General features: G+C 49.2%; 10 protein-coding genes across 10 annotated transcripts; 5 read left to right on the top strand and 5 right to left on the bottom strand.

Moving 5' to 3' along the window:
- Nucleotides 1-145: 145 nt before the first annotated feature.
- On the bottom strand, nt 146-2,144 carry LACBIDRAFT_310579 (uncharacterized protein; the record flags this gene model as incomplete). The annotated part of the gene is made up of 3 exons (XM_001887683.1): nt 146-1,621; nt 1,677-1,923; nt 1,999-2,144. 3 exons carry the CDS (start codon nt 2,142-2,144, stop codon nt 146-148), a joined length of 1,869 nt encoding a protein of 622 aa, XP_001887718.1.
- A 708-nt stretch (nt 2,145-2,852) lies between these two features.
- LACBIDRAFT_310580 (uncharacterized protein) lies at nt 2,853-4,289 on the bottom strand (the record flags this gene model as incomplete). The annotated part of the gene is made up of 1 exon (XM_001887684.1): nt 2,853-4,289. The coding sequence occupies one exon, from the start codon at nt 4,287-4,289 to the stop codon at nt 2,853-2,855; it is 1,437 nt and encodes a 478-aa protein (XP_001887719.1).
- A 412-nt stretch (nt 4,290-4,701) lies between these two features.
- LACBIDRAFT_333037 (uncharacterized protein) lies at nt 4,702-5,369 on the top strand (the record flags this gene model as incomplete). The annotated part of the gene is made up of 2 exons (XM_001887606.1): nt 4,702-5,130; nt 5,187-5,369. 2 exons carry the CDS (start codon nt 4,702-4,704, stop codon nt 5,367-5,369), a joined length of 612 nt encoding a protein of 203 aa, XP_001887641.1.
- A 1,575-nt stretch (nt 5,370-6,944) lies between these two features.
- On the bottom strand, nt 6,945-8,772 carry LACBIDRAFT_333038 (uncharacterized protein; the record flags this gene model as incomplete). The annotated part of the gene is made up of 6 exons (XM_001887685.1): nt 6,945-7,211; nt 7,274-7,308; nt 7,420-7,915; nt 7,945-8,027; nt 8,099-8,659; nt 8,715-8,772. 6 exons carry the CDS (start codon nt 8,770-8,772, stop codon nt 6,945-6,947), a joined length of 1,500 nt encoding a protein of 499 aa, XP_001887720.1.
- A 286-nt stretch (nt 8,773-9,058) lies between these two features.
- On the top strand, nt 9,059-12,397 carry LACBIDRAFT_333039 (uncharacterized protein; the record flags this gene model as incomplete). Its single annotated transcript, XM_001887607.1, has 16 exons — nt 9,059-9,092; nt 9,137-9,358; nt 9,441-9,566; nt 9,637-9,643; nt 9,692-9,771; nt 10,078-10,123; nt 10,173-10,478; nt 10,530-10,920; nt 10,956-10,969; nt 11,136-11,191; nt 11,418-11,550; nt 11,583-11,670; nt 12,056-12,125; nt 12,232-12,244; nt 12,286-12,347; nt 12,384-12,397. The coding sequence occupies 16 exons, from the start codon at nt 9,059-9,061 to the stop codon at nt 12,395-12,397; spliced, it is 1,662 nt and encodes a 553-aa protein (XP_001887642.1).
- A 469-nt stretch (nt 12,398-12,866) lies between these two features.
- On the top strand, nt 12,867-17,838 carry LACBIDRAFT_295555 (uncharacterized protein; the record flags this gene model as incomplete). Its single annotated transcript, XM_001887608.1, has 26 exons — nt 12,867-12,997; nt 13,205-13,222; nt 13,299-13,402; nt 13,465-13,544; nt 13,621-13,720; nt 13,778-13,889; nt 13,949-13,960; nt 14,025-14,029; nt 14,089-14,128; nt 14,294-14,386; nt 14,481-14,508; nt 14,568-14,625; nt 14,692-14,716; nt 14,766-14,772; nt 15,136-15,262; nt 15,316-15,345; nt 15,479-15,533; nt 15,583-15,721; nt 15,801-15,909; nt 15,983-16,039; nt 16,458-16,725; nt 16,961-16,983; nt 17,041-17,234; nt 17,275-17,326; nt 17,401-17,416; nt 17,751-17,838. The coding sequence occupies 26 exons, from the start codon at nt 12,867-12,869 to the stop codon at nt 17,836-17,838; spliced, it is 1,971 nt and encodes a 656-aa protein (XP_001887643.1).
- Nucleotides 17,839-18,382: 544 nt separating this feature from the next.
- Nucleotides 18,383-18,541, top strand: LACBIDRAFT_310588 (uncharacterized protein; the record flags this gene model as incomplete). The annotated part of the gene is made up of 1 exon (XM_001887609.1): nt 18,383-18,541. One exon carries the CDS (start codon nt 18,383-18,385, stop codon nt 18,539-18,541), a length of 159 nt encoding a protein of 52 aa, XP_001887644.1.
- Nucleotides 18,542-18,685: 144 nt separating this feature from the next.
- LACBIDRAFT_310589 (uncharacterized protein) lies at nt 18,686-19,011 on the top strand (the record flags this gene model as incomplete). Its single annotated transcript, XM_001887610.1, has 2 exons — nt 18,686-18,798; nt 18,897-19,011. 2 exons carry the CDS (start codon nt 18,686-18,688, stop codon nt 19,009-19,011), a joined length of 228 nt encoding a protein of 75 aa, XP_001887645.1.
- Nucleotides 19,012-20,023: 1,012 nt separating this feature from the next.
- LACBIDRAFT_310590 (uncharacterized protein) lies at nt 20,024-20,278 on the bottom strand (the record flags this gene model as incomplete). The annotated part of the gene is made up of 2 exons (XM_001887686.1): nt 20,024-20,139; nt 20,203-20,278. The coding sequence occupies 2 exons, from the start codon at nt 20,276-20,278 to the stop codon at nt 20,024-20,026; spliced, it is 192 nt and encodes a 63-aa protein (XP_001887721.1).
- Nucleotides 20,279-23,297: 3,019 nt separating this feature from the next.
- LACBIDRAFT_310593 (uncharacterized protein) lies at nt 23,298-24,249 on the bottom strand (the record flags this gene model as incomplete). The annotated part of the gene is made up of 4 exons (XM_001887687.1): nt 23,298-23,443; nt 23,503-23,736; nt 23,798-24,185; nt 24,244-24,249. The coding sequence occupies 4 exons, from the start codon at nt 24,247-24,249 to the stop codon at nt 23,298-23,300; spliced, it is 774 nt and encodes a 257-aa protein (XP_001887722.1).
- Between the last annotated feature and the right edge of the window lie 349 nt (nt 24,250-24,598).

Raw genomic sequence — 24,598 nt, forward strand, 5'->3', positions numbered from 1 at the left:
ATGAAATGATCCGTCGCAGGAATATAGTCACGAAGAACAAGCTTGAGAGGGAGGGGAGCCAGCCCAAGACATGGATTATTCCGACCGTCTAGTCCTACATACATTTCTTATCGAGTGCTACATATTATTGGCTACATATTTGCTATCAATCGCTAAGCTCAACTACATCTAATGACGACGAGGCCTGCGCCCTCATATGTTCCTTAACCTCTGCAGCAAACTTGTACCAGTACCCTGCTTCCTTTCTGCTAGCACACAGGTAGTGGTGCTTAAGGTGTTGTGGTGCTTGTCTCCAGATGGCTTTATTGTCGGAGAAGGTAGATGAGTGGAAGGCGAGGCCGGGGAAATGTTCACGAAAGATAATGGCGGCAGTACGAGCGCGACGCCCACGGACAGAAGTCTTGGCATCACGAAAGCAGCGCGCAACGTCACAGACAAAATAGTCCCTCGGCCACTTCTTCTCTTCGCCGTCACTCAACTCAATGGGATCATCTACCAAGCCAGCAGCTGATGTCGGTGATGTTTGTGAGGGAAGGAATGACGACGAGGCACTAGGCAGGGATGGTGACAGTGGAGAGATAGATTCAGGCAACATTGAGCATGAACGCTCACGTTTGACAGCGTGTGGGAGAAGGTTGGGTGGGGATGCCGCCTTGCGCTTCTGAGGTGACGACGAGCCATCGGCAGGGATAAGAGACCTCCATGCATTACGGACATAAGCGCGTTCTTGAGGAAGGTTGTTGCGGAGGTGGGGGCGGGAGACTTGATTGAAGAGTTCGTCAAATCGTTCACATTTGCGCACCGAACGGTCCCTGAGAAAGACGTGCTGACCCTCGTGAACCTCAATGATATGATCCACGCCGACCGTCAACCAATATCCCTCCGACTCATCATACATCTGCAAAGTCCTAGACTCCACTGATGCTTGAAGCCCGACAAGAGAGAGAGCGGCCGACGACAGCTTCAAGAAGGGCCATGTAAACCCTTTTTGTAATTGACAGCTTTCGGGTTCAGCATTATCAGGCCTCCAAGCATGTACAGTAACCTTTTGTACAGCTTGCTTGGCGCTAGCGATGCGTTCGGCATCAAGTTTGCTCTTGGAGAGCTCGAGCGCTTGCTCGCGTGCCAACGACTCGACGTAAATGGGAAGGAGGTGTGATGCGAAGCGTGCGTCGGGCCGTGCGTCGAGGGGTTGAGAGGAGATGTCGTTGGCAACAATTGCCGTGGATGGTGGCTGAGTTTGTGAGCCATATCTCTCAGCAACGGGCAACGGGGTTGTAGTAGAGGGGTCGGAGGGAAGAGGGAGAGAAGCCTGTCCAACTTTCCTGTGCGTCTTGGAGCTGCAACCACCTGCGTCGAGGCAGTGCTTGCGACAGAACCGGCGCGTACAGTCATCCGCGAGGCGCGTCTGCCCGCAACCTTGAATAGGGCACTTTGAGGGATTCGGACCACTGGAAGTGGTGGTAACGGGAGCAGGGGCAGAGGTGTAGGTGGCAGCAACAGGGATGGAAGGAAGAGTGGGGGTGGCGAGTGTAGGAGGCGATGCGCTAGGTGATTTGCTTGAACCTGGGGCCCAGCGAAAGAACTGGCAGGGTTCGCCTTGTTCATTCGCAAGGTGGCACTTTGGAATGGTGTCAGCCAACGAAAATCATCAAGAGAAGGGGATAAGCACGTACCGTTGCTATAAGGCGCCCCCTGTTCCCTTTCGCATTGCTCTGGCAGATCCTAAACTTGGCAAACTGACCGCAGTTTGTGCAGGTATATCCAGTGAGCCCATTTGTGGCCTTGGGAGAACTCGCACGGAGATCGGATTCTGAGATTTGCGACATGAAAAAGACGTGAGGACACCTAGGGAAGACATTTCGAGGGGAAAGAAAGTGGCGGATAGATTGTGTGCATGTTGAATGAGTAGTGACATTGATACTGTGGATGATAATCAGTTGAGAGGAAGCAACGGAGCAGGATAAGACTCACAACGAATGCAATATGGAAACTTACAGTAGAATGACGAGGAATTGGGAATAAGAGAGTGGGGGAGGAAAGAGGTGGCGCAATGAAGAAAGTGACGTCGACTCCAATTTATGCTGTTGAAAGGCTGGGGATGCAGAATAGGATGGAGTTCTCGAAGCATGCCTCTGAGACATTGGGGAAACGCATCTGGAAAGAAGGCGCGCAGAGAACAGAGTGGTCAACGACATTGCTAACGGACAAATTGATGAAATTCAGCGCGCTGACAAATCCGCCGGACGCCGGACGCGCGGAATTTCCAAATCCCAGATTTTGTGGTCGATGGTGACTGTCTCTAGTTTGATCGACATGAAATGATTTTTTTTGCTGTGTAGGGAAGATGCTAGCTACCTCGTGATGTTTAGGGACACTGTACAACACTATTAATTATATTTTTGTCCGTTGCATTCGGTCAGGAATTCAGGGGCAGCAGATAATTTTGGTGAGCATGGCGCTTCTGATCCTTCTCGCAGATCAGCCAACGGAAAGAAATCCTATTTCCGGTCGAGGAGGCAAGCCCGCCAGGTAATCGCAGACGATTTGGATGTTTGAGTTGCTGGATGTCAACTTGACTTTTTACTTGCATGAGCTTCTTCGTCCCAAGGAAATGAGCCACACAACCATCTGAGCAGAAAGCCATTGCCTATATCCAAAAATTGCCCTGCTGCGGCCTGTGTTATGATCTTTCGAGATTCCAACCGCTTGTTCATGCTCTTACCCTACTTTCATTAAGTCCTAAGTTGCCCACTGAGTTAATATCTAATGAATGTAGGGGAAAACAGGGTACATGGCATGTCTGAGGAGAAAATTACAATATCGTCATGATGTTGCCAGTAACGTCGCATCTAATCCTCTGTATCTTCAGTGCCCGAAGAATCTGAAGGTGAAGGACTCAAAATCATACGCTGGGCACGTCTCCTGGGTTGCCTAATTGGAGGTGACTCGGCAGGAGAGTTAGGAGAGGATGACGACGGGAAGGGTGAAGGACTCAATACGATCCGTCGGACACGTTTCTTGGGTTGCCTAATTGGAGGTGACTCGGTCGGAGACTTGGAGAGAGTCGTGGGAGGGTTAGGAGAGGATGACGACGGGCAGGATCGTTTATTAATAACAGAGCGTGCACTTGGAGTCGGCGTCTGTGGCGGCTCGAGGGATATGATGTTGAGAGAATCGGTGGTGGCAGGAGAGACGGGAGGTCGCGTGGACAGGTAATTCCTCGTAGGTGTTGAATGACCTTCTGACTCATCGATATTCTGTCCATAATCACCGTCATGATCAGGGTATTCATGGGTTTGTGGATTTTCCTGATGCACTGAACTCTCATTCATCTCCAGTAAAATTTTGACCAACGTATAAATTTTCTTGAGAGCATTCATCGATTCCGGCGTTCCGAATGTCAAGGGAAGAGACCAATTTGGGCGTTGTGCAGGGGGTTCATCCACGTAAGATGGATCCATAATCGAAGAGGCGGAAGAAGGAGGTTTCGCATGACCTCTTGTGATTTTCGCCCATTTCCAAACAGATCCTGCAGCTACCAACGCGACAACGTACTGTTGGTCCTGGTTTTGGTGAAACAGGAACCTCGCTTGCTGACAGACCTGTCCTTGCGCAAAGTTCAGCTGACGAATATCAGCAAGCACCTTCTTATTTTCCAAGATGAGCGGGATCAACACATCGGTGATCTTCACTGGAAGCGCCTGCAGGTCTGAGACAGAGGCGATGTCGTCGCTTAGTGCGAATGGATCATCACCAACCACCCCTGTCAAATGTAACACTGCAAAGTCGGTGATGCGGAAGCTTTTGGCGATGGAGATATCGGGGAGAGGCGGTGGTGAACTTCTGGGTGATGGAGTGGTTGGATCGGATGCGGTCTCGTCGGGCAAATCAGGCGTGAGACCTCCCTCACCATACGCGAGTTCAGAATCACTGTCCAAGTCTACATGGGCCTGTGGCGCCTCGCTGTCTTGGGGAGTGCCCGGGCTCCCCTCCTCCTCCTGCTCATCACCATCGTCGGACCCCTCCTCAGCTAGACCTGGGGTATCCTCTGTGTCCTCGCAGTCATCTATCTCCGGAATAACGAGGAGAGGATACTGAGGAAAGACAATGCACTCAGGTATCCCTGCAAAAATGTCGACAAGTACCGCACACCAGAAGCCATACCAAGGCCCTTCCAGGAGTTTGTAGTTCCATCGGGGGTCATTGCCCAAGCTTTTCGCAAAGGCAAAGGCGATGGCAAATTGTAACGTTAGGCGAGTATGGGATAGAAGGGATGATTGAGGCATGTCAATGGCCTACCAGAGAAGAAAGGTGATCACTATTTATTGGACGAAGACTTAGTCCATTGTTCTCTGGGTATTCGGAAAATTGTGGCCGTCGGGCATCAGCGAGTGCAAAGCGAGTGGACCAAAACAGAGTAATCTTGAAGTGAACCACTGAACCCTCTTCACATTCGGTGATTGCCAAACGATAAGGACTCACTGGTACTCACTGATCATCTTTTCGTCAAGGTTTTCTATCTTGTGACGCACAGGGAGGGGAAAACCTCCCAAATGGAGGTTTTCGAAATTCGAATCATTTCAGACATCTCACGTGTCTGAGTCAGAGGACAATGGAGGGAGGCCACAAATAAGCTCAAACAAAGCTACTATTTCAACACCATCACGTCGCCACGTCGCCATCTCTCATCTCAACGCCATGGACGTCATCAAGGTTTACGGGTTCCCCATGAATGAGGTTTGGATGGTCGAAGAGGGCGTCAGATTGGGATTTTTCAACCCAGAAGACGATATCTATGGGGAAAAGTTCGACGTTGAGCCTGTCTTTGAAGCGATCAGGAAACAGAGTGGCATCAAAGGGGTCCACATGAATTGCGTTTACGTCGGCGACGAATTCGCCATACTTTTCTGGGAAATTCCATACCAGATTTGGAAGGCACCTCGCACCCCAAAACTAGAGCGTCGTCTGGAAAAGTTCCTACAGCTGGCACACCTCCCTCCAATGAGACCGGCCATGTATGCTTCGATGGACGGAGACTTGCCGAAAATCTTGCGAGGGATGAAACAAGCGCCGCCGTGGATAGAAAAGCTGAGAGTAGAAAGCTCTCCCCTATATCGGCCGCTCAGCGTATGTTTCCCTTTTGCTCATGCTCTTGCCGCTCTCGACTCACCATGTCAAACTAGCATCATCTTTTTACAAAGCAAGACAGATACCCTGCGCGTGCTACTACTGCACACGTCCAAAAGTGGTTTTCTGGACCACCAGTGCCTTTCCTCAACGGACGTCTTACCCGGGCTGAGAACGACCAGAAGGAGATCACGAAAGAGAGTCTGGCAGCCGAAGGCGAGCCTGTGCTCGGCTTCTAGTACTGGTTGTTCAGGTGCAAAAGATATATTTATCGCGTTGTAATGAGTAACAAGGTCGGACAGAGTATACAAAAGATCGAGCTTGCATGCTGAGAGCTCTGGAGAGGCGCATTCGTTTACGATCGGGATGGTCGGCCGCCTTTACTTTTAATGAGTACGACGGGTGGTCACACCTTCATAGACAGATTTGAACAGTTGAGGCGTACTCATTCAAGAAATGAGCGAACATAAAGAATGGCCCAAATAAATATTACGTATCCGCATTCTGCGGGGGGCTCGCTTCGCCATCCGAGTTGTGTGGTAGCTATACAGCACAGTTTTCCAGAGACCAACCTATACCGTAGTACGTAGTGCACAATATAAGAAGCATTTATGCGCATATTCGTCGACGCGATGTTCAAGCGATGTTGCATCCCTCGGAGTCCTCTTCTTCATTGGCCTCCTTGACCTCCTCTGGTCCCTCAACACCCTCGTGGCAGCGTGCGTTTCCGCAGCAGTTGGGATGGTCATGCTTTTCCTAATGGCGACCACAGCCCTCCCTACCCCGCAACACGCCTTGACAAAAAAGACAACACCTCCGCGTTGCCCAGTGCCCTCACAAATCCCCGCAGTCATGGCTCTTCTACCACGCTGGGCACTGGTTCCTCTTGCTGATCAGCTCTTCAACCCGCCATGGTCTGCCTTTGATTCAACGCGGTTCCACCGTCTGTTGAAATCTTCTGACGACAACAGCTGGCTTTGCATACGACATGCGCTGGCGCAACCTTCGAGATGCTGAAGATATGTCCTGGGGCACACTGAAGACGACCCGGGATTCTGACGACATTGTTCATGGCCTTAAACAATACATTCGCATAAAGCGTCGAGGCCATATATAGCACAATGCTCCCGGTTAATTGTATCATACTTCTCCTAACGACTTTGTCCCTCACACCCTTTCTTCTACAATCTCCTTCTCCTCCACCTCGAACTAGTTATACCTCTAATGCTCCATCTTCGGAGGGCCATTTGCCATTGAACCACCATATTGCGCTTGGGGTGGTTGGTAATACCTCAGCTAGCGGCGGGATTGTAGCAGCGACCAACTATGACCTTAGCTTCCGCTATACAGTAGCAATTCTCAATTTTGTTACGATTTTGCTCAGCACCTCACGTGTTAAGCTGCTCTGATAGTGATTCAATATTGCAACTTATATTGTATGGATGAGAGAGAGGTACAGTGAAGATGAATAGCGCACATATCTACATGTGGTGATGCCAATCAAACAAGGAAGAGGAGCTACAATAATTTGCCAAGATGTTTTTGAAGAGACGAAGTCGAAGACCAAGAAGAAAACAGCAGAGAGGGTGAAAGAAAGAGAACAAATATTCACCCAGGACAATAGCAGATATCACGATCGTCTTCGAATGTGGCGTTCTTCTCCATGTTTCACCTCTATCCGATCCCAATTATCCGAGCTAATGTAAAGACGAGGATGGTTAAACTGATGTTGATGCCCTCCGAACCAGGGGCTTCGTACCATGCCGGGATTGTGCTGACGCCGTCGTGTTAATGGCTGATGAAGTTTGTGTGTGTTAAATTTCGTCATACTTGTAATCGCCAGCCGACTTGGACAGGGTGGAGAATAACGAAGCGGGGAGTGGTACGGATTGGGAGGTGTAGAAGTAATTCGAGGGGTCTGTCGACGCGGGTGGCTGGAGAGGCGTCGAGAGAGGGACGTCGGTCTCGGAATGCATATGAGGATCTTGTATGACGGCGACGAGGCCTTGACGATTGGGGTTTGTTGACCAGGTGACAAGCTCGCTGCCGTCGTTTGGGGGTTCGAGAGACACACCGTATTGCTGGGTGAACAAAATTCAATGTCAGCTGTCAAGAAGACAAGAAGCAAGGCGTAACGGCGCACCTCGTTGTACTGATGATCATACTGTCCGACAGAATCTTCATATCTCATCCCATCAGCGATCATCGGCCGCTATCAGCCCGAGTCAGCGATCTGGTCTTCCAAACCCGACGACGGCCACTAGTACTCGCCCTCTTGGGATAACTCACTCCTTCCACGCGCTTCTTCATCCTCCCACTGGAGATGTCGAGGGCCGTTGCCGTAGGATGTAAAGGGAGTGTAGAGGTGCGGGAATGAGGCGGCGGTATCTCCTGTGGTCGTAGTTTGAGAGTAGGGATGACGACGCAATGATGGTGTGCCTGGTGTACCCATCCTGCTGGCTTCCCCGTCTCTTGGCGACGCGGCATCAGATGGAAGAGTGATTGTAGACTCCGGGAGTGTTGAGCGCGGGTTGCTTGACAGAAGGGAGAGAGAACGTTTGAATATGTGGGTTAGTGGGATTGCGGAGAGGCCTACGGGAAGGGGGGAAGGGTCGTCGGATTGAATTTGAATGGAGGTAGAGCCTGGCTGCAAAACATCCTGCTTTGGGGTTGTCTCGATGTGAGTGGTGACCCGAGGGATAGAATCGACGGCAGGGATCGTCGTCTTTCGAGAGCGGCGGGGTCTGGTGGAGGAGGATGAAGGCGAGAGCTCGGATTTTCCTTTCTGGCCCATCATCATTCCCTCCCACTCACAGCCTTCTTCAAATCTGCGCCCTTCTTTCCCTCCACAAGCAGGTTCGCAAATTTTCGCACCTCGACTCTTCCTTTCCCTTTGTCTATGCTTTCCGTTTCCCTAAATCCCTGCCTTTTGCTGAATCCTCCATTTCGTCCCCCGCGCAGACATCACCATCGTCAGGCTCTGGAAGCGAAGCAAGTGGGTGTTCTTGCGCCGTGGTTGTAGTAGGAGAAGACGAAGATACCCATCGACGTAGGTGAAAAATAGGCGAAGTGGGTGTGATGAGGGACGGCGTTGACGCCGTCGTCGAATCCGTCTGCATCTGGATCATAGGCCTAACTGCTGGAAGCTGGGTGGGTGAATGCTGTGTGACGATGGGAGGGACGGTAGTTGGGCTCAGAAGGAGGTTGTGGATGGGTACACCGGCAGCGGACACGATCCTCGCACCCAACGGACTAGGACTTCTACTCCTAAAAATCAACGGGCTAGCAAACCCACTGCTCCGAGCCGGAGGAGCCTCCACAGAAACCTGCTCCTCCGCATGCGAGTCGTCAATAGACGCCAAGATGTACGCAGCAGAGTCCAGAACAAACGGAACGGACTGCTCCAGCTGTTCAGTCGACTTTGCGCATGATACCCTGTGGGGGTTGGGCGGGTGATGGGGGAGTGTAGGCGGAGAGAGAATAACGGGAGGTTCGATGTCCCATTCGAGGATCGCCGATGAAGATGCGGCTATGGTTATTGTGTCAGATCGGGGTACATGTGAGTGAAAGAAAAAGACACGTACAGCAAAGTGGGCGATGAAGGGATTGAGTTGGGTGAACGTGATCCGAGTCGGGGTTCATGTGAGCGTAGGCTGCGTTCGGGGTGTTTTGTAGGTGAGCCGAGGCCGGATGTCATATGGCGTAAATCGACGGCTGGAGGAGAGTGGGCACGAAGAGTGGCTGCATTGCTCATTAGTGGTGGCATGCGAAATGAAGAGGACGAAGACTTGCGAGAGAGGGATTCTGGTGATGATACCATGATGGTAGACGTTAGCCAACAGAAAGGTGGTTGATTGTGATGGTTAATATGAAGGACATGTTGTGTGTTACTTGGAACAAGGCGAAAGCCATCATCACGTTTGTCATCATGTCCATGTTTGACTCTGTTGACCAACTACATCGTGATAGGTTCAAAACGCATAAGGACCTACAGAATGGTAAGCAGCTTATTGGGACTCAGGAACTTGGCCTGACATTCAGTATAGTACTGTTGTTATGTCTCGCCACCCTCAACCTCGGTCGGCTGCAGAGAAACAGCCTCTCGCGAGTATCGTAGGCGCTCCCCATTGTCACATGAAGTTTGTCGTTTCGAACCATTCGTTTAATCAAATTCTCCCCATCAATCATATCGGCGAAGTTTTTATGGCGGACCTCAGGTCGGCAGAGGGTGAATCCAAATAACTCAGCTTCCCTTCACAATCTCATAATATCATTTATTTTCAGTTACAGGGGCTGAAACGACCTCACAGCTAGTCGCTTTGCAATTCACCCCCAGTCCGGGGAACGGCTATACCGGACAGGCGATCTAAGCAAAATGCTACCCGACGGCAGTGTGCTTCCAGTTGGGCATATTGATAGGGAAGTGAAAGTCCGAGGTAAACTTTGAATCGAATTTCGTCGTGTCAGAAACTTACTAGCTTAAATTACGACTTTTTGTCGTTTTAGGGTACCAGTGAGTGTCATGATTTTTTTTATACTCTCATGCCAACCACCTCTTCAGAATTGAACTCGACGACGTTGAGCGCACCATCTGTGATCTCATACCAGAAGTAATGGCTGTTTCCGTCCAACCCGACGAATGTGGGTCATCGCTCTGCGCTTTCATTGCTCCTAAGCTTATCGACGGCGATTCAGTGATAAGTCACTCTCCAAGCGCGTCCCGAGATACATGGTCCCAAGTTCGATCTATTGTTTAGATCGCCTTCCGTTGAATACCAACGACAAAGTTGACCATAAAACTATACGCGCCACGATAGGCGACCTCATCTCGCAGGCCCATTCTTCCACCGCTAGACAATGACCGTTTTACTTGGAAACCCCGCCTAATTCGGAGTCATCCGATACGGACGATTGCAAATATATGGAAAGCTATCTTGGGTCTGTCAGCACCGCCGTCTCTGAGCAACAATTTCTTTGATATCGGCAGTAACAGGTGCGTCTTTTCAAGCGGCTCATCCTATGATTTGCTCACCGATACTTAGTCGTAGCATGCTGGTTTCTGCCCTTGCCAGTCAACTCAAAACCGCTTTTCCTTCTGCGAAGCTTAGAATCACCGACCTTTTCTTGCACGTCATTATCTTGGCTCAAGCTGAGCTTGTCTCCGACAAAAGGGGCTCTGTGTCGAACAGCCCTCAAAGCCAAAGTTTAAGTCCCGCCCTGCCGCTAGCACCTCAGCCTGGTACTAGTGACGAAGATGTCCCAGGCGCGATTTTGACTATTTGGAAAGCTTTCCTTAGTGCTCAAGATCTAAATCCCTCATCCAATTTCTTCGACGCTGGTGGCCATAGGTAAGTGACTGGTGCCTCCAGTTGATGTATAATTGATGGAATCTCATTTAGCCTCGCTGTTACACTACTCCTTGAAAGGATCAGGGCTAAGTGGCCTTGGGCAGACATTGAAATCATCGACTTATTCCCGCATGCCACGGTGAAAAGCCAGGCTGCGCTAGTCGCGAGGTATTTACCCACTAAAATCTATCATTCTCCAAAAAGCGCTTCGGAAAAGCCTCTGTCACTAGCTCAACATTCACCCATGACGCCGTCTTCTCGTAGCTCGGAAATAGCAGTTGTTGGAATGGCTGGGTGCTTCCCTGGCGCGTCAAATCCGGACGAATTGTTTCGCATCTTCCTCGAGAAGAGGGAGGCATTGACCACATTCCCTGAGCGCGATCCAGAGTCTTTACCTTTTAAAGATGCGATCTACATTCCAAAATGTGTCGTTATACCGGCTGTAGAAACTTTGAACTGGCTGAATGGGGTATAAAGGGAGACGAAGCGAGGTCCGTTTTCAATCACTATATCGCGTATGTAAACTAACTTCTGTCTTTAAGGGAGATGGATCCCCAGCAACGTTTGTTCTTGGGGGTTGCACGTGAGCCTTTCCAAGGCACTGGCCATAAGCTCTCCCCGATGGATATAATAATGTTGGTCTTTATGTTGGAACAGCTCACAACACGTGGGAGCTTGTCAATCGTGGGCAGTATATCAGTCGCCTTTCCTCAGTAAGTAACACAACCTCATGGTGTCTAAATTGACCGACAATGTCTTCCGCCAATTAGGGAGGGGTCCATCACGGCAAAGAATCAGCTCTTCTCTCCATCAGGCCATTGCAGACCGTTCGACCACCGAGCGGATGGTACTCTTCTGGGAAATGCCGTTTGCGCGCTGATATTGCGAAGATTGGACGATGCCATTCGTGATGGCGAAAAATATACTCCGTCATCTCAGGAGTTGCAATTGGATCGGATGCAGCCACCAAAAAGGCTGGCTGTACAGTCCCAGGCCCTCGAGGGCAAGCGGATGTTATTATGCGCGCTTGGAAGGATTCTGGTATCTCGCCCTCTAAGGTCGTGTACGCTGAGTGAGTTGAACGCCAACTGCCTCATTTTGTAGAATTGAACACCATTCTGTTGGTGAGGGAACACGCGAGTACACAAGCAGCTACGTCTTATGGGCGGGTGACGATAAGGTGGCATGGAATGTATGATAAGGTGGGTGGGCGCAACGAACAGAAGCAAAAAGAAAAGGATGGTATAAGGAAAAGTCCGTCTTATGGGCGGGTGACGATAAGGTGGCATGGAATGTATGATAAGGTGGGTGGGCGCAACGAACAGAAGCAAAAAGAAAAGGATGGTATAAGGAAAACGGCAGAGAAACGAAAGAAAGAGCAAAGAAACAAAAAGAAAACGTACGGTTCGTCCTCCGTATCCAACTGAATAATAACCAAATTCGTCTGATCCGGGAGATGGTGCGAGTTACAGTAGCCAAAGTATACCGAATTCGTGCGTCGCAGGACGCCATTTGTCAGTTCCGTAGCTGGGTGTGGAAAAACTGTGTTCCACCATTGGAAGAAGCGGGAGGGGTAGCACGTAGGGGAGATAGGGTTGTCCCCTGCTCCGTGGCCCGGGCATGCTGACACTGCGTGGGCAGTCGTATGTGAGTTTCTGGGTGGAAAGAGGAAGAGGAAGAAGAGCGAACCACCCAAAACAGACTCTGCCCCGCCAGCGCCTTATTCAACACTCGTTGTTCATGGTGCGTCCAGTGATTCGGAGAGAGTGAGTTGTTGTTCGTTTTGTTGACCTGGATGTATGCGCAGAATTCATGTTCCCGGCTGTATCTTTGAACTCGACGTTCCGAGAGGTGGTGGACAAGCCGTTTGTGAGCGAACTTAGGTGCTTTAAATCCATTGCCCAGGCCCTGGTCAATGAAAATGATGTCATTGTGATATAATTAATTGTACCTGGCGCTCGACGCGCCCACAAGCTAAAATACTGAACCATACATAAACAAGTTTTTTCAGAGCCTCCTTCGAAATGCCCCTCCGCCCTCTTCTCATCCCCCGGACAACATAAGTAATCCTCAAATCGCTCTTCGAAACCACTGGGGACACCTCGCTGGCCAACACGGTGAACGTCCAGCAGGGAAAGGGCCAATGGCAACCGTCGAAGTTAGTGCAGGGTTGGGTATTTCGGTAGTGCCGAAATATATTGATTCAAAGCTATTCAGAGTGACGGCCATCATCAGTCGTTGACGTTGGGTCCAGACCCCATTTGGAGAAAGTTTCCTAGGTTAGATCGGGGAGGTGTCAGTCAACGGACATATATGAACCAGTAACCTCCCCGTCGACAGATATGGCCTCTCTCTTACTCTGATCACTGAGAACGTTCGACTACCTTGATGAGCGGCTTATTCCGGGACCGACAGCGGACACTTTTCTCCCGAGAACCAAGTGACAGCGACGCGACTCCGATGACTAGTGCAAACCTAATTGAGGGAGCGACCTTAATAGGCGCGATGCTGGCGTACCCGTACGTGTCCCTTCCTTCCCCTCCCTTTTCAGTGTTTCACTTCCTTCTCATGAACCTGCTTTTTCCAAAGGATGTACGGGACTTTAATATGTCAAGTCTCATCATACTACAAACGATTCCCGGACGACTTGCGGCATCTCAAGGTTTTGGTTCGTCCCCTTTCCCCTTCCCTCTTAATTAAAAAGATTACTAACGCTATCATCAAAGGTCGCGCTTATACTCCTCGTACGTGGTAGTACCCCCCTCTCCATCCTCCCCTCAAATCAAATCAAAACGACTCATACTGACTGAGTCGGAACAGACCTCAACCGTCGGGCTTGTCATCAATGTCAATCTCGTATGGTACTATTGCATACAACGCGGGATTGGGGTTGATCCACATACTTTTCGTTTTTGCGATCATTGGTGAGTTTCTTGTCGTTTTTTCTTTCTCTTTGAAAAAGTCTAATTTTGGATGTGGGGGGTAGGACAATATCGGTTAGTTCGATTTATCCCGCGCTTTGTACTCCACTTATTAATGGCGAGGAAGGCGTTTTTTATTCCGAATGTATGTTCAGCGTGTTTCTTGAACGACATCCCGATAATTTTATCTTTCTACTAGGAAATGACTTGTTTTCTTGCAGAAGCGTACGCTACATTCTTCCCTCCCTTCCTCTCTTGTTATTTACGTCCAACATGCACCTTGTAAATTAAACAGCCTATTCCTTAAACGGATGTCGGCATGTATGTTCCGTTCTCTTCCCGTCTTCCCTTGACTCTACTCACATTTAGAATGCTTAGTGTCGAGGAAGAGGTATCCCACTGTTCTCGCTGTAGGTTCCTCTTCTGTCTTTGGTGTAAAGGTTGACGACGGGGATAGCCAAATAGTTCGTCCTGTTTATGCTTGGCTGGGGTGTGTTGTCATTTTTCTTTTCTTTTCTTGAATGCTGACTTTGTTTGGTCGGTGTGTAGTGTTTACGATCGGTAACTAACCCTGTACTCTATCCCACCTTCCTGACTTCTAAAATCCTACCAAGTATACATCCAGGGAATGTATGTTTCCACCTCCCCACCATTTGACCTGCCTAATCTAACCACATCGCACTAAAAAGGTTCCGTCACTGGTGTTATCCTAAACTGCAACTCAACCAGGTCAGTCCTTTCCTTCTTCCCCTTCTCCCCCTTTCTCCCCACTCTCCAACTAATCCCTCCTCTTCCACTGGCAGCCCTACCTCTTCATATGTTATGGCTTCCGCTTCCTCTCAGACGGCTTCATCGCCGGAACGATGTGCACGCTCCTCTACCAACAAACATCAGACATGCCAACCGAGATCAAGAACAGACCGAATTTCGTGAGGGTTGTGAATTCGTTGGTGGTTTGGACGCTTTCTACTGGATTGGTTATGTGGTGTGTGTGTGTTTCTTTTTTGTCTTCCCTTTGTTTCGGACTTTTTTTTCTTTCTTCTTTCTCGTGGTTATGCATATTGATATGGGTTGATCTCAGGGTTTCAGCTGTTGCGTTTGTGCTTACGGTGAGTTGCACCATTTTTTATTTTTTTATTTAGTTATCGCGTGAACAACTCCACTTCAGTATATCCTACTCCCGGACACATTCATCGCGCTGGCTATCTATCTCGTCCGGGGGAACAGTAAGTCTTCATTTTCCCTTCCATCCATTCCCAGGCTTACTAAGAACTTGTGCGCTACCTACCTAGTATATGCCAATGCCGTTCTTGCACTGTACGTTCTCCCTCCAAATCGCTGGCGTATAACTACCAACAATCTGCAGATTACATGTGAGAACACGATACCGAAGAGTAGCGAATGAAGTGATTTCACTGCATGTCCAAGTTCAGACGGTTAATGGCGTTGGCAATCTGGGTGGAGATTCCGATGGGCTAACGAGGCGCTCACGAAGTTGAAGATTTGAAGGCTGTGACACGTTCACATTTGGGTCTTCGGATCAATAACTGTGGTTGTCATGCGGCCACAGTGATACTTAGCCGCGATTGGCGCCAATGTCGTTGCCAGTGGTACCTTCATCTGCCTAGAGGAGACGGTACCTTGCTTTTGGGGGACCAGGATGCATGTTGGGGTTCATAGTAGATCAACTGTACATAGTCGTGCACCTGTACCCTATCTTCCTGAATGTATAAAAGGGCTGGGTTAGCCCCGTTTTCGATAGGATTCCGTTCCGCCGGTTACCTTACTACCCTCTCCTCCTCCTCCTCACTCTCGACGCCGATGCCTTTCACTCCATCTTGCTCGTCGTCATTCTCTCCGATCGTTGAGCCCTTCCGTTTACAATGCGTTTCGTCGTCGCTGATTGTCCTCCACAGTCGTTAACGTCGTCTTGGATGCCGCCCACGGTAAGTGACCCCATCTACTTCACCTCCTTGCTTTGCTGATATGCTCATTCGCCGTTTCAGGACTCTATTGGATGCAGGTCAATGTCGTCGTTTACCCACACGTCAAGGAAAATAACCTACTTAATGTTTCTAGTTGGGTGGAGTACTAGTAGATTCTTCGCCAATGTATGCGTCCACGCTGAAAGTACGTCAGTTTTCAATTCTTGTGTTTGAACATAGTTGCTTACTTTGCGACAGTAAGCGCCCGCTGTCATTCCCTTTGCCCGCCACCTTTCAGGAAGGTGCTAGAAAGGAAGGTACGATGCCCAATCCTAGTTCATCAATATCCTGCACTCCCAGCGATGATATCAACGATGCGTGCGAGTTCTATGAAGAGGTATGTTAGTTATGATAAGGTTCAGTTGACAATGACTCACACAACATCAATGAGTCATCAGTCTCTCCGACCGCCACAGCATGCCCTCTGTCCTCGTCAACTTCATGAACTCATCCATCCGCTCCGCTCAAGACCGCCGGTGAAGTCTGAGAATTGTCCGGGGAGAACGTGCGACTGTGGGCCCGAAGGTTGGGGAGGTTCTGCCCACAAACGAACGAACGTGAAATCATCCATGAACCCGATTCGCCCGTGCCACTTAAGACCACGGTGAAGTCGTAGTGTTGGCCGCGACCGTGAACGGAGGTTCTGGCTACGAACGTACGTCGAATGTTTCACAAACGATGACTGCATCGTCATCGCCCTCGCTCGCACCCTCGTTCGCCATCCATCGGTAATCCGTCGTTACCACCCTCCGTTTGTCCGTCCATCCGCTTCCAACCCATCCAGTGGCCACGTTCTCGCGCTGCCGCTCCGTGGAGTTGTCGCCGCCCATTAGCTTTGTAGCCATTTATGACGGCGGAGATATTGTTTCTGACTGTAACCTGGAGTAGAGTTGTTTGGGACGTCTGACTCGCGAACATGAGTCGTTTCTCCCTCATGAACGTTATTTCGTCGGCTTACCTTCATTTGAAGTGGTTTCTTGCACTGTAGTTTGTCGTCGTGACTTGTGTGGAAAGGTAAGTGAGCGGCAACGATTGGCATTGAGTTGTAGATGACTTACTCAATGTCCAACCAGGTCTTGTCGACGTTTCGTCCGTCCTTCACCAGCCACTGATCGTCATCCTCTCTAATCCGCATCATCGCCCTTGGTCGCCAGCCCTCGCTAAACCGTCTCCACCACCTCCCATTGGTCTGTCCGGCGTGGCGTCGTCGAATGCAGTGGGTATCCGGGTAGTTAACAACCTGTACATCGGTGAAACACGTCGTTCCTATGTAGAAATAGTGGTGATTGTTGCCCGACTTGTCATCTTGAAATTGCCGTGGCAGGTGGTGTCCTCGTCGTTGTAGGTGATGGTGGAAGGAAGCTGGTGTAAACAAGCGAGGAATGGAGGACTGGTTTTGTATGCGTATGCCGAGGGATTGGTCGGTTAAGGCGATGATAGTCGAATGTCGATTGCCCTTGGCCGAACACGATGGGTACGACTCAGCAAGAGGGTGCAGACGGAATGAGCACGGGGACAACGGGATCGTAAACGCGTTGAGCGAGGAGCTATGTTGATGATGTATTCATCGTCCTAGGATGTGGTTACATAACGCGAACAGTGAGTTACAATCTCGTAGTCACGACTTCGAATGATAGTCTCTTATCAAACGACTAGCAGTTGAGGTACTTGCTTCGCCGCCGAGCTTCTCGAAGCAGCGCGAGGACGGCGTAATGAAAGATCGAAGCAAAATCGCAAGAGCAATAATGTTGCTGTATGAGTCTGGCCAATCGTGGTGGCGTGGAGTCAGAGAGGCGAGGGAGGTCAAGATAAGACTGATGGGTGCACAAGGGGGTGCATTCGAAAAGGATGTAGTTGGACTGAATGGGCTTAGGTGTTTGGTCTTGATAGGATGAGGAGGCGCTGGGGACGTGGTCGAGCCAGATGGTGCAAAGCGGGGAAGGTGAGTAGCTTCTAAGGCATCTCTTTGAGGGCAACTAATTCTGATATAGCGGTTTTGTTCTCTGGCATTGCAAGGGTCTGAGGAGTGCTGGTTAGTGCTCATATGCAAAGCCAGTTTTCTACTAGCGCAGTCAACCTTGAGGCATCCACAGTACGCTCTCTGGCAGCTGATTTATCAGGGGACTCTGACCTTTTTTTATCTATAGATCGTTGTATGCTTCATCACACACTCAAGTCCTCAACCAACTTCTTTCCTGCGAATCCATGAAGCGCGTGTTAGGGCCACCAGGCATGTGCAGTCAATGCCAGTCATAACCGTGCCTTACCTCTTGAAACGCAACCTCTACACATTAATATCCCAGGCTATCTGACAGACGCATGTTACTTTTCACATTCGGTTTTACGGGTCTGATGTTCGTATCTAGCATACACAATCCAAGATATCCCCTCTTTTGTCTCGTCACGGTGCCACTCGCCGCTTTCACCTCGCCCTCTCGCGCATCAGCCCCATAGTTACCCACATTTTCATAGAGTCCTGCATCCCATTCTCAGCTCTGTACGTCCTAGAGCAATATAACGGCGCCATAATCAGTTCCATGAATACAGAAGACAAAGTTCACCTCGCGACAAACCTACACATGTTTATCGCCTCTCACTATTCGAAACTTGGCGGCCACTCTCTGTCAATGTATCTCCGCTTTCTTGCAGCCATCTTAAACACCCTCCCCCGTCTCCATCTTTGATCCTCCGAGAGAACACATCCCCAAAGTAGCCCACTTCGAGTATCATCTGGATTCAGACGATGATGAACCCAGGCCTCGCGTGCCCCTTGTTTCCTCTTTCAACAACCCACCACCCCTACCGAAACCTGATCTCAAAACGCTAACCCGCCTGAATAAGTTCCGCCCACCCACATCGATTTTTTGACCAGGGAGGAGGATTGGTATGTGAGATATATCGCAACTCCGTAAGGCGTTCCCCTCTTGGTAAAGAGGAGAATAGCACCATTCTTCTGGGTACGTCGTTGTACGTGTCCAAAATTCAGTCAACTGATCATATGGTAGAAGCAGGTAACGCCGTACATTGGCCGCCCTTGCTTTTACTCTGTGAGCTGTATAATCAGGCGCTCCTCCCGATGGGGGACGACGAGTTCTTTGAGAACAATGCCACAACTCGTAACCCACTCTCGCCCGACGAGCTCGTATGTATCCACTAAACGTTACCTTCACCTTATACTGGCGGGACGATCAATGGCATGCCGAGGATGGGGGTATCTGAGGGAATTCTCGATATACATTGGAGAGCGTGTGAGAAAAGTGACGAAATCTTTATTGGCTATTCATGCTAGAGAGTATGATCAATGCCTTCTGACCCTTCTAACACCGAGCCCAGTTCAAGGAAACCGTTTATATCCCGATACGGGTGGCTCGTACCGTCCCAAATCGACGTTAATTCGTTTATAGAAGCTGCTGTGTGCGTACATGTTTTCTTCCTCCTAACAACTCCACTGACACATTGCCCAAACATCTACCCGTCTGCACACGCGCTCTATCAAAGCAGCAAATCGCCAGCACGTCTCCACGCCTCGGGGTACTCAACAACAATCCCTTCCCCATTCCCTCCGAGGCACGTGTCGCGATCTTTCGGAATTTTGTAATGAGCGATATAATGTCTCGAGAAGGTTAGCATGCGACTTTTTTCAGGGGCTTGAGGGGTGATGGACGGGAGAGGGTGTAAGGGCGCAGGGGTTAGGTTGCTCAAGACGGCTTTGACAGGCTCGGGGAGGTGGATTTCAAGGCGCTGATTGAAATTGATCAATCTGGGCAGGAAGAGTTCTTGGGAGCGCAACTTATTGTAATATCCCTGGTTATCCGACAGAAAATAGGTTACTTTTCATATTCGGTTTGATGGGTCTGACATTCGCCTCTAGCCTACACAATCCAAGATATCTCCTAGCCTTATTTCCCTCCGAGGTCAGGGCGCCACACGCCACTTTCACCTCGCCCTCTCCCTGCATCTGACCCAGATTTTTGCCATTCCACTTCCCACCACCCCTACCACAACTTGAGTCCAAGACACTTACCCACATCAATAAGATCGTTGCGCTCACCCACATCGATTCTCACTTTACCGTTTTCAAATCCGGATGCGCGGGAAGAACTGGTCGCCTTCTTTTGGCCTTAATGGCCGTCGGGCCTTCTTCTCGAAAACAGATTTTGACTCTTGACTACGGCGTTGGCGCTGACTGGAGGATGGGTACGTGAGACATCTCGGGACTCCGTAAGGAATTCCCCCCTTGGCAAAGAGGAGAATAGTAGCGCTCTTCTTGGTACGGCATTGTAGGTGTCCAAAATTTAGTCGACTGATCAGGAGACGTTAGTAAATATGACGATGGTCTGGGGAAGCCTCAAGGTCGACTTACATTATCAATAACTTCCTGTCATTTCACCCCCACTCTTCCGATCACTTCCCTATATTTTATTGTCGTCGTCTTCTATGCACAAACTGAGATCGGTCGCAAAGTGGAGAATCTAAATGAAAAGCGCGTAAACCGCGTTGAGAATACAACTTGAGAAGATAAACTGTAGAGATCTACTCACCATATATTATCAACCTCCAACTCCCCTTGCGGCCTTCCAAATCATGTTATTGATATTTTACCGCCTGCCGTCACTTCCCACATCTCCACGACATCTTCTCATCTCGCATCATCGACAAGCCTCGCCGAAATACCAATGCTTTTGTTCTCTTTGACGCGCACTGTTGCTGTTGCTCTAAACGATGGAAAAGGTTCATACTGGACATCGACGACGACTGAATATTGGATAACATGAAATGTTAGAGTCGCATTGGAGCCAATAGCAGACTCAGACTCACCTCGCAGGTATGCTACTTCCAAAGCCAAACTGCAGGGCCCGAGTGCGGCGGTGACGTGTGCAGCTCTTGTCGCCATCGTGGTCTTCGACAGCCATGCAACTGTTGTCGTTGCTCGTGATGATGTTGAGCATGGTTGAGCATCAAACTCAAACTCAAAGCGAAACTCCTCCCCCCCATCACTGCGCCCGAAACTCTCCTGCCTTTTCTAACGCCTGCAAAACATCCCTGACCAGATCCTCTCCATCCTCCACCCCAACACTCAGCCTCACCAATCGCCCACCAATCCCCAACAGCTCCCTCTCCCTCTCCAGAACACTCCCATGAATCATCCTCGCCGGATGCTCTGCCGGGCTCTTCACCCCACCTAAACTCTCCGCCAACGTAAAAAGCCATGCAGAAGTCAAGAACTTCTCCGCAGCGTCGAACCGACCCCTGATCCTCAACGAAATCATCCCGCTGAATGGAAACCCCTCCTTCCTGATACTGATGAACTTCTTTGCATGGGGAGAGTGCATCCGCCATGCCAAGTCGTTCCGCTTATCCCCTTCCAAACCCGGAAAATGACCTCCTCTACAAGTGGGCTCGCCTTGAGCACCCAAGCAACCAATAAAGCATTCTCCCCGTGAGCCTTCATCCGCAAATGCAACGTCTTGGCACCTCTCTGCGCGAGCCATGAGTCATGTGCGCTGAGCACGGCCCCGATGACGTTCTTTCATCGACGCATGTCAAAGTGGGTGTTTCGAAAGGAGGGAGGTTGAGGGCTCCCATGACGACATCGGAGTGGCCATTGATGTATTTGGTGAGACTGTGCATGAGGATGTCGCCCCAAGGAGAAGGGGGGAGGCATTGGGGAGAGAGAGGGAGGTGTTGTCGACAAGGAGGAGGGGGTGAGATGGATGTTTGTGCTATCTGGGACAAGCGAGGAATGTCGATCAGGTGGAGGGTGGGGTTTGTGGGTGATTCCACCCATATCAACTACAGCTCGTCCGTTTAGAGAAGAAAGAATGAGCAAAAGACAAACCTTGGTAGTTTCCCGTATAGAATCTCTAATCACCTCCTCATCTGCATGGTCCAGATCCACAAACGTTGTTTCTAAACCCTGGTTTTCACTCGACACCCTCGTGATGTACCGAAAGGCGCCATACACGTCGTTGACGCTAACGATGTGGGCGTTGGGACCGAGCAATTGGAGCACTGTGGGAGTAGTAGCGGAACCGGAAGCGAAGGCATAGTCTCTTATACAGACCTTAGTATTACAAATGATAATCGATTTGTGCGAAGGCCAGGGCATGCGCACCCCCTGATTCAAGAGAAGCGAGCGTGGCTTCGATGGCGTTTTGATCGTATGGCAGTTGTTCTGCACATTTAATCCCCGCACGCAACTTTCCGAGCGCGCACGCAACTTTCGACCAGCGCGCAACTTTTGGATGCTAAATTCGACCGCACGGCGCAACTTCCGACTATGTAAAGGCATCAACTCTTACATGTAATTCCTTTTAAACCACCCTCTAGCTACCCCAGCCCTACCTTCTACCACTTCATATAATTTTTATCTAAAATGACCAGGTCACAGTATGCCAATTTCGCACTTTTCACTGATTTCTATTCATCTCCTTCATATTAATTCTTATAGTCATCCCCAGGCCATCTGCTTGGACCAAAGGGTATCCTGTAGCATGTGAATCAGTTGTTATACATAGTAATGAAGGTTATTGGCAAGACTGGTGATGTAACTGATGAGTAGTATGTCTCCTCCATGCACCATCCTCCATGTAAAGTGCCCCCTATATTCTCATTGCTATACTATGATACTACCTTTCTATCAAATAACATACATGACACACTAAATTACAGTATAAATAACAAAATACTTGAGAGTAACAGTGGCTCGAGGGATATGGTGAGAACCAGTACCGGATTTGGTAGTTGGCAATGATCAAGCCGATAATTTTCGGATAATTCCGATCCTGATGATGGAATTTATTCTCACGCAACGTCAAACCTTCTACGCTGTCACACGTTGACGAACATATGCCGCTTGCTGTCAAGCACAATGAGCTTGTACCTTAGTTTCAATGCAAATTATTTGATACAATAGATTCTGCAATTATACTCTACATAATATTTTGAAGTTGGAACAGAGAAAAGAAGATTTAGGCAATAAATAGATGTACACTATGTGAGCTCGCCGTGTTCAACGACGATGAGAGACTTCGGGACAATGTTGAGGATTGCTTGGGTGACGTTGCATGAGAAATGCTAGACCAAACAACCGAATTTAGCATCCAAAAGTTGCGCGCTGGTCGAAAGTTGCGTGCGCGCTCGGAAAGTTGCGTGCGGGGATTAAATGTGCAGAACAACTGCCATATGATCGGGATTAGCGGAGCGCGAGTATTCGTGACGCTTCGTAAGAAGATTGACATTAGTATAATGATGTCAATGAGGGGGAAGAAAAGATCACGGAGGGAGAACGGAAAGCCGTAGAATGATATTAAGTATGGCGGTCCGTTTGGGTAAGTATTCCCTTAATGTACATGTTGGCGCGCAAAAGTCTATGTTGTGCGCAATTTTTTTTGTAATGTTGCGCAGAATTCAAGTCACCATTTGTAGTGTTGCGAAAATATTTATGTACTTGCGCAGAAATAAATTCAGTGCGCAGAAATGTTAGTTGTGCACAGAAAAGTTGACATGTGTGCGCAAAAATACATTTGATTGCGCATAAACTTTTACTACATGCACGGAAACTTATTGACGGATTTATGAGGTGCCCAGAAATATTATCAAGTGCCGCAAAAAATATTATTCGTGCGCGGAAATTACTGAGACCCTTGTGCGGATTTTTTGGCTTCCTACCTTTTTAAGTATGCCGTGGTGCCGTGATTAGGTAATTGATGTATTGTTGGCAGCCTCGGCACTGTAGGCGGAGTTTAAAATGTAACAATATATTATTGTCTCAATTTATTGGGGCCACCACGATATTGGATGAACATTATATTGGGTGGAAAAAGAATGTAGCATAGTTGGAATTACGATGTGATTAAAAATGAATGTAGGTCATGCTCGCCTCAATGGAAATGGTGACTATGGTGTGGTATCTACGCTCTAGGGACCCAAGGATTCTCCTCATTGTCAAAATTGAAGGACGAGTGAAAGAAATCCTGCATCACCTCGATGGATGAAATGGTGGGGGCCTTGGTGACAGGAATAGGGATCTTAGGTGCTGGGGCTGACGATTCACCATCTATAACAACAAATGTACAGTTAAATTGTGAATTTAAACACTGAAATTGAATTTCGTACCGGACATGCTTGAGATGCTGATTATATCCTGTTCTACCTCATCTTCACTCCTGACATGGCGAGGTCGCAAAGATCGTTGGGTGCAGGGTAAGGGGATGGCGCTGAGTGTAGGGCTGGGGGTGTCATTATCAGTGTCGTCGACATCTGAGTCTTTGTTAACGACAGGGTCCTGGGCCAATGAAATTCGTGGTTTCCACTCAAGGAGTGTTGCTGCAGGAACAGGATAACGAGTTACTAGCATAGGTAGAAAATTAGCATCCATGCTACTCAAAAAATATGATGAAATGAAGCTCACCCAGAAAGAGTGTCCGGTGGGAGACACCAACCTTGGTATTTGCAAGCTTACAAGCGTCAATAATGTCCATACCAGTGGGCAATCGGTCATCAGAATATACAGCGAGGTTCCTACGAGGAGGTTTCATGCAGATTAGCCAGGAAGAAGTAGTAGCGTCATCAGGTTCCGCTTTCCAGAGCCATGTGAATAGCTTAGGGAAAAGGGCCTGAAGCTTGGTGTCGAGAATTGGATAGGAGTCATCTGGGTGAAAATCGAAGCCAGAACTCTTCGTTACACACAGGCCCGATTGCTTCATTCCAGTCAGAGCGACTGAAGAGATGTCGACATCAGATTGCAGAGCATAGGCTGGAAGAAAAGATGTGGCATCGTCAAGTTTTGCTGCCTTATTCTACATAATCGGAATATATCAGAATAAAAATATGAGTGATAAAAAACAAAACACATACCGCCATAACACCAACAATAAGGAAAACAATCGTTCCTACAGAAAAGATCGTATCATCCTAAATAATGGGTAAGATCAGTGTTTAGCATTACATGAACAGACAAATTATACCACTTTGCCTGCTGCAGCTTTCGATGGACCACGAGACGATTTCGAGGAGCCTGACCGAAGACCCTGATTCGTCTCCTTGCGGGCAGCAGAGAGGCTTGAACTGTTGATCAAGGCAGCAAACCCAGCCAATCCCTTTGACGAGGAACCAGACTTGGAGGAACTTGCCACCTTGGCCAAAGCTGCCTGCTTCACACGTGCCGGAGAGGTCAGTCGAAGCCTTTTGGCCACCGGTTTGGTGTTATCGG

This window comes from Laccaria bicolor, genomic scaffold (genome assembly GCF_000143565.1).
Source record: "Laccaria bicolor S238N-H82 LACBIscaffold_47 genomic scaffold, whole genome shotgun sequence".
NCBI classification, from domain to species: domain Eukaryota; kingdom Fungi; phylum Basidiomycota; class Agaricomycetes; order Agaricales; family Hydnangiaceae; genus Laccaria; species Laccaria bicolor.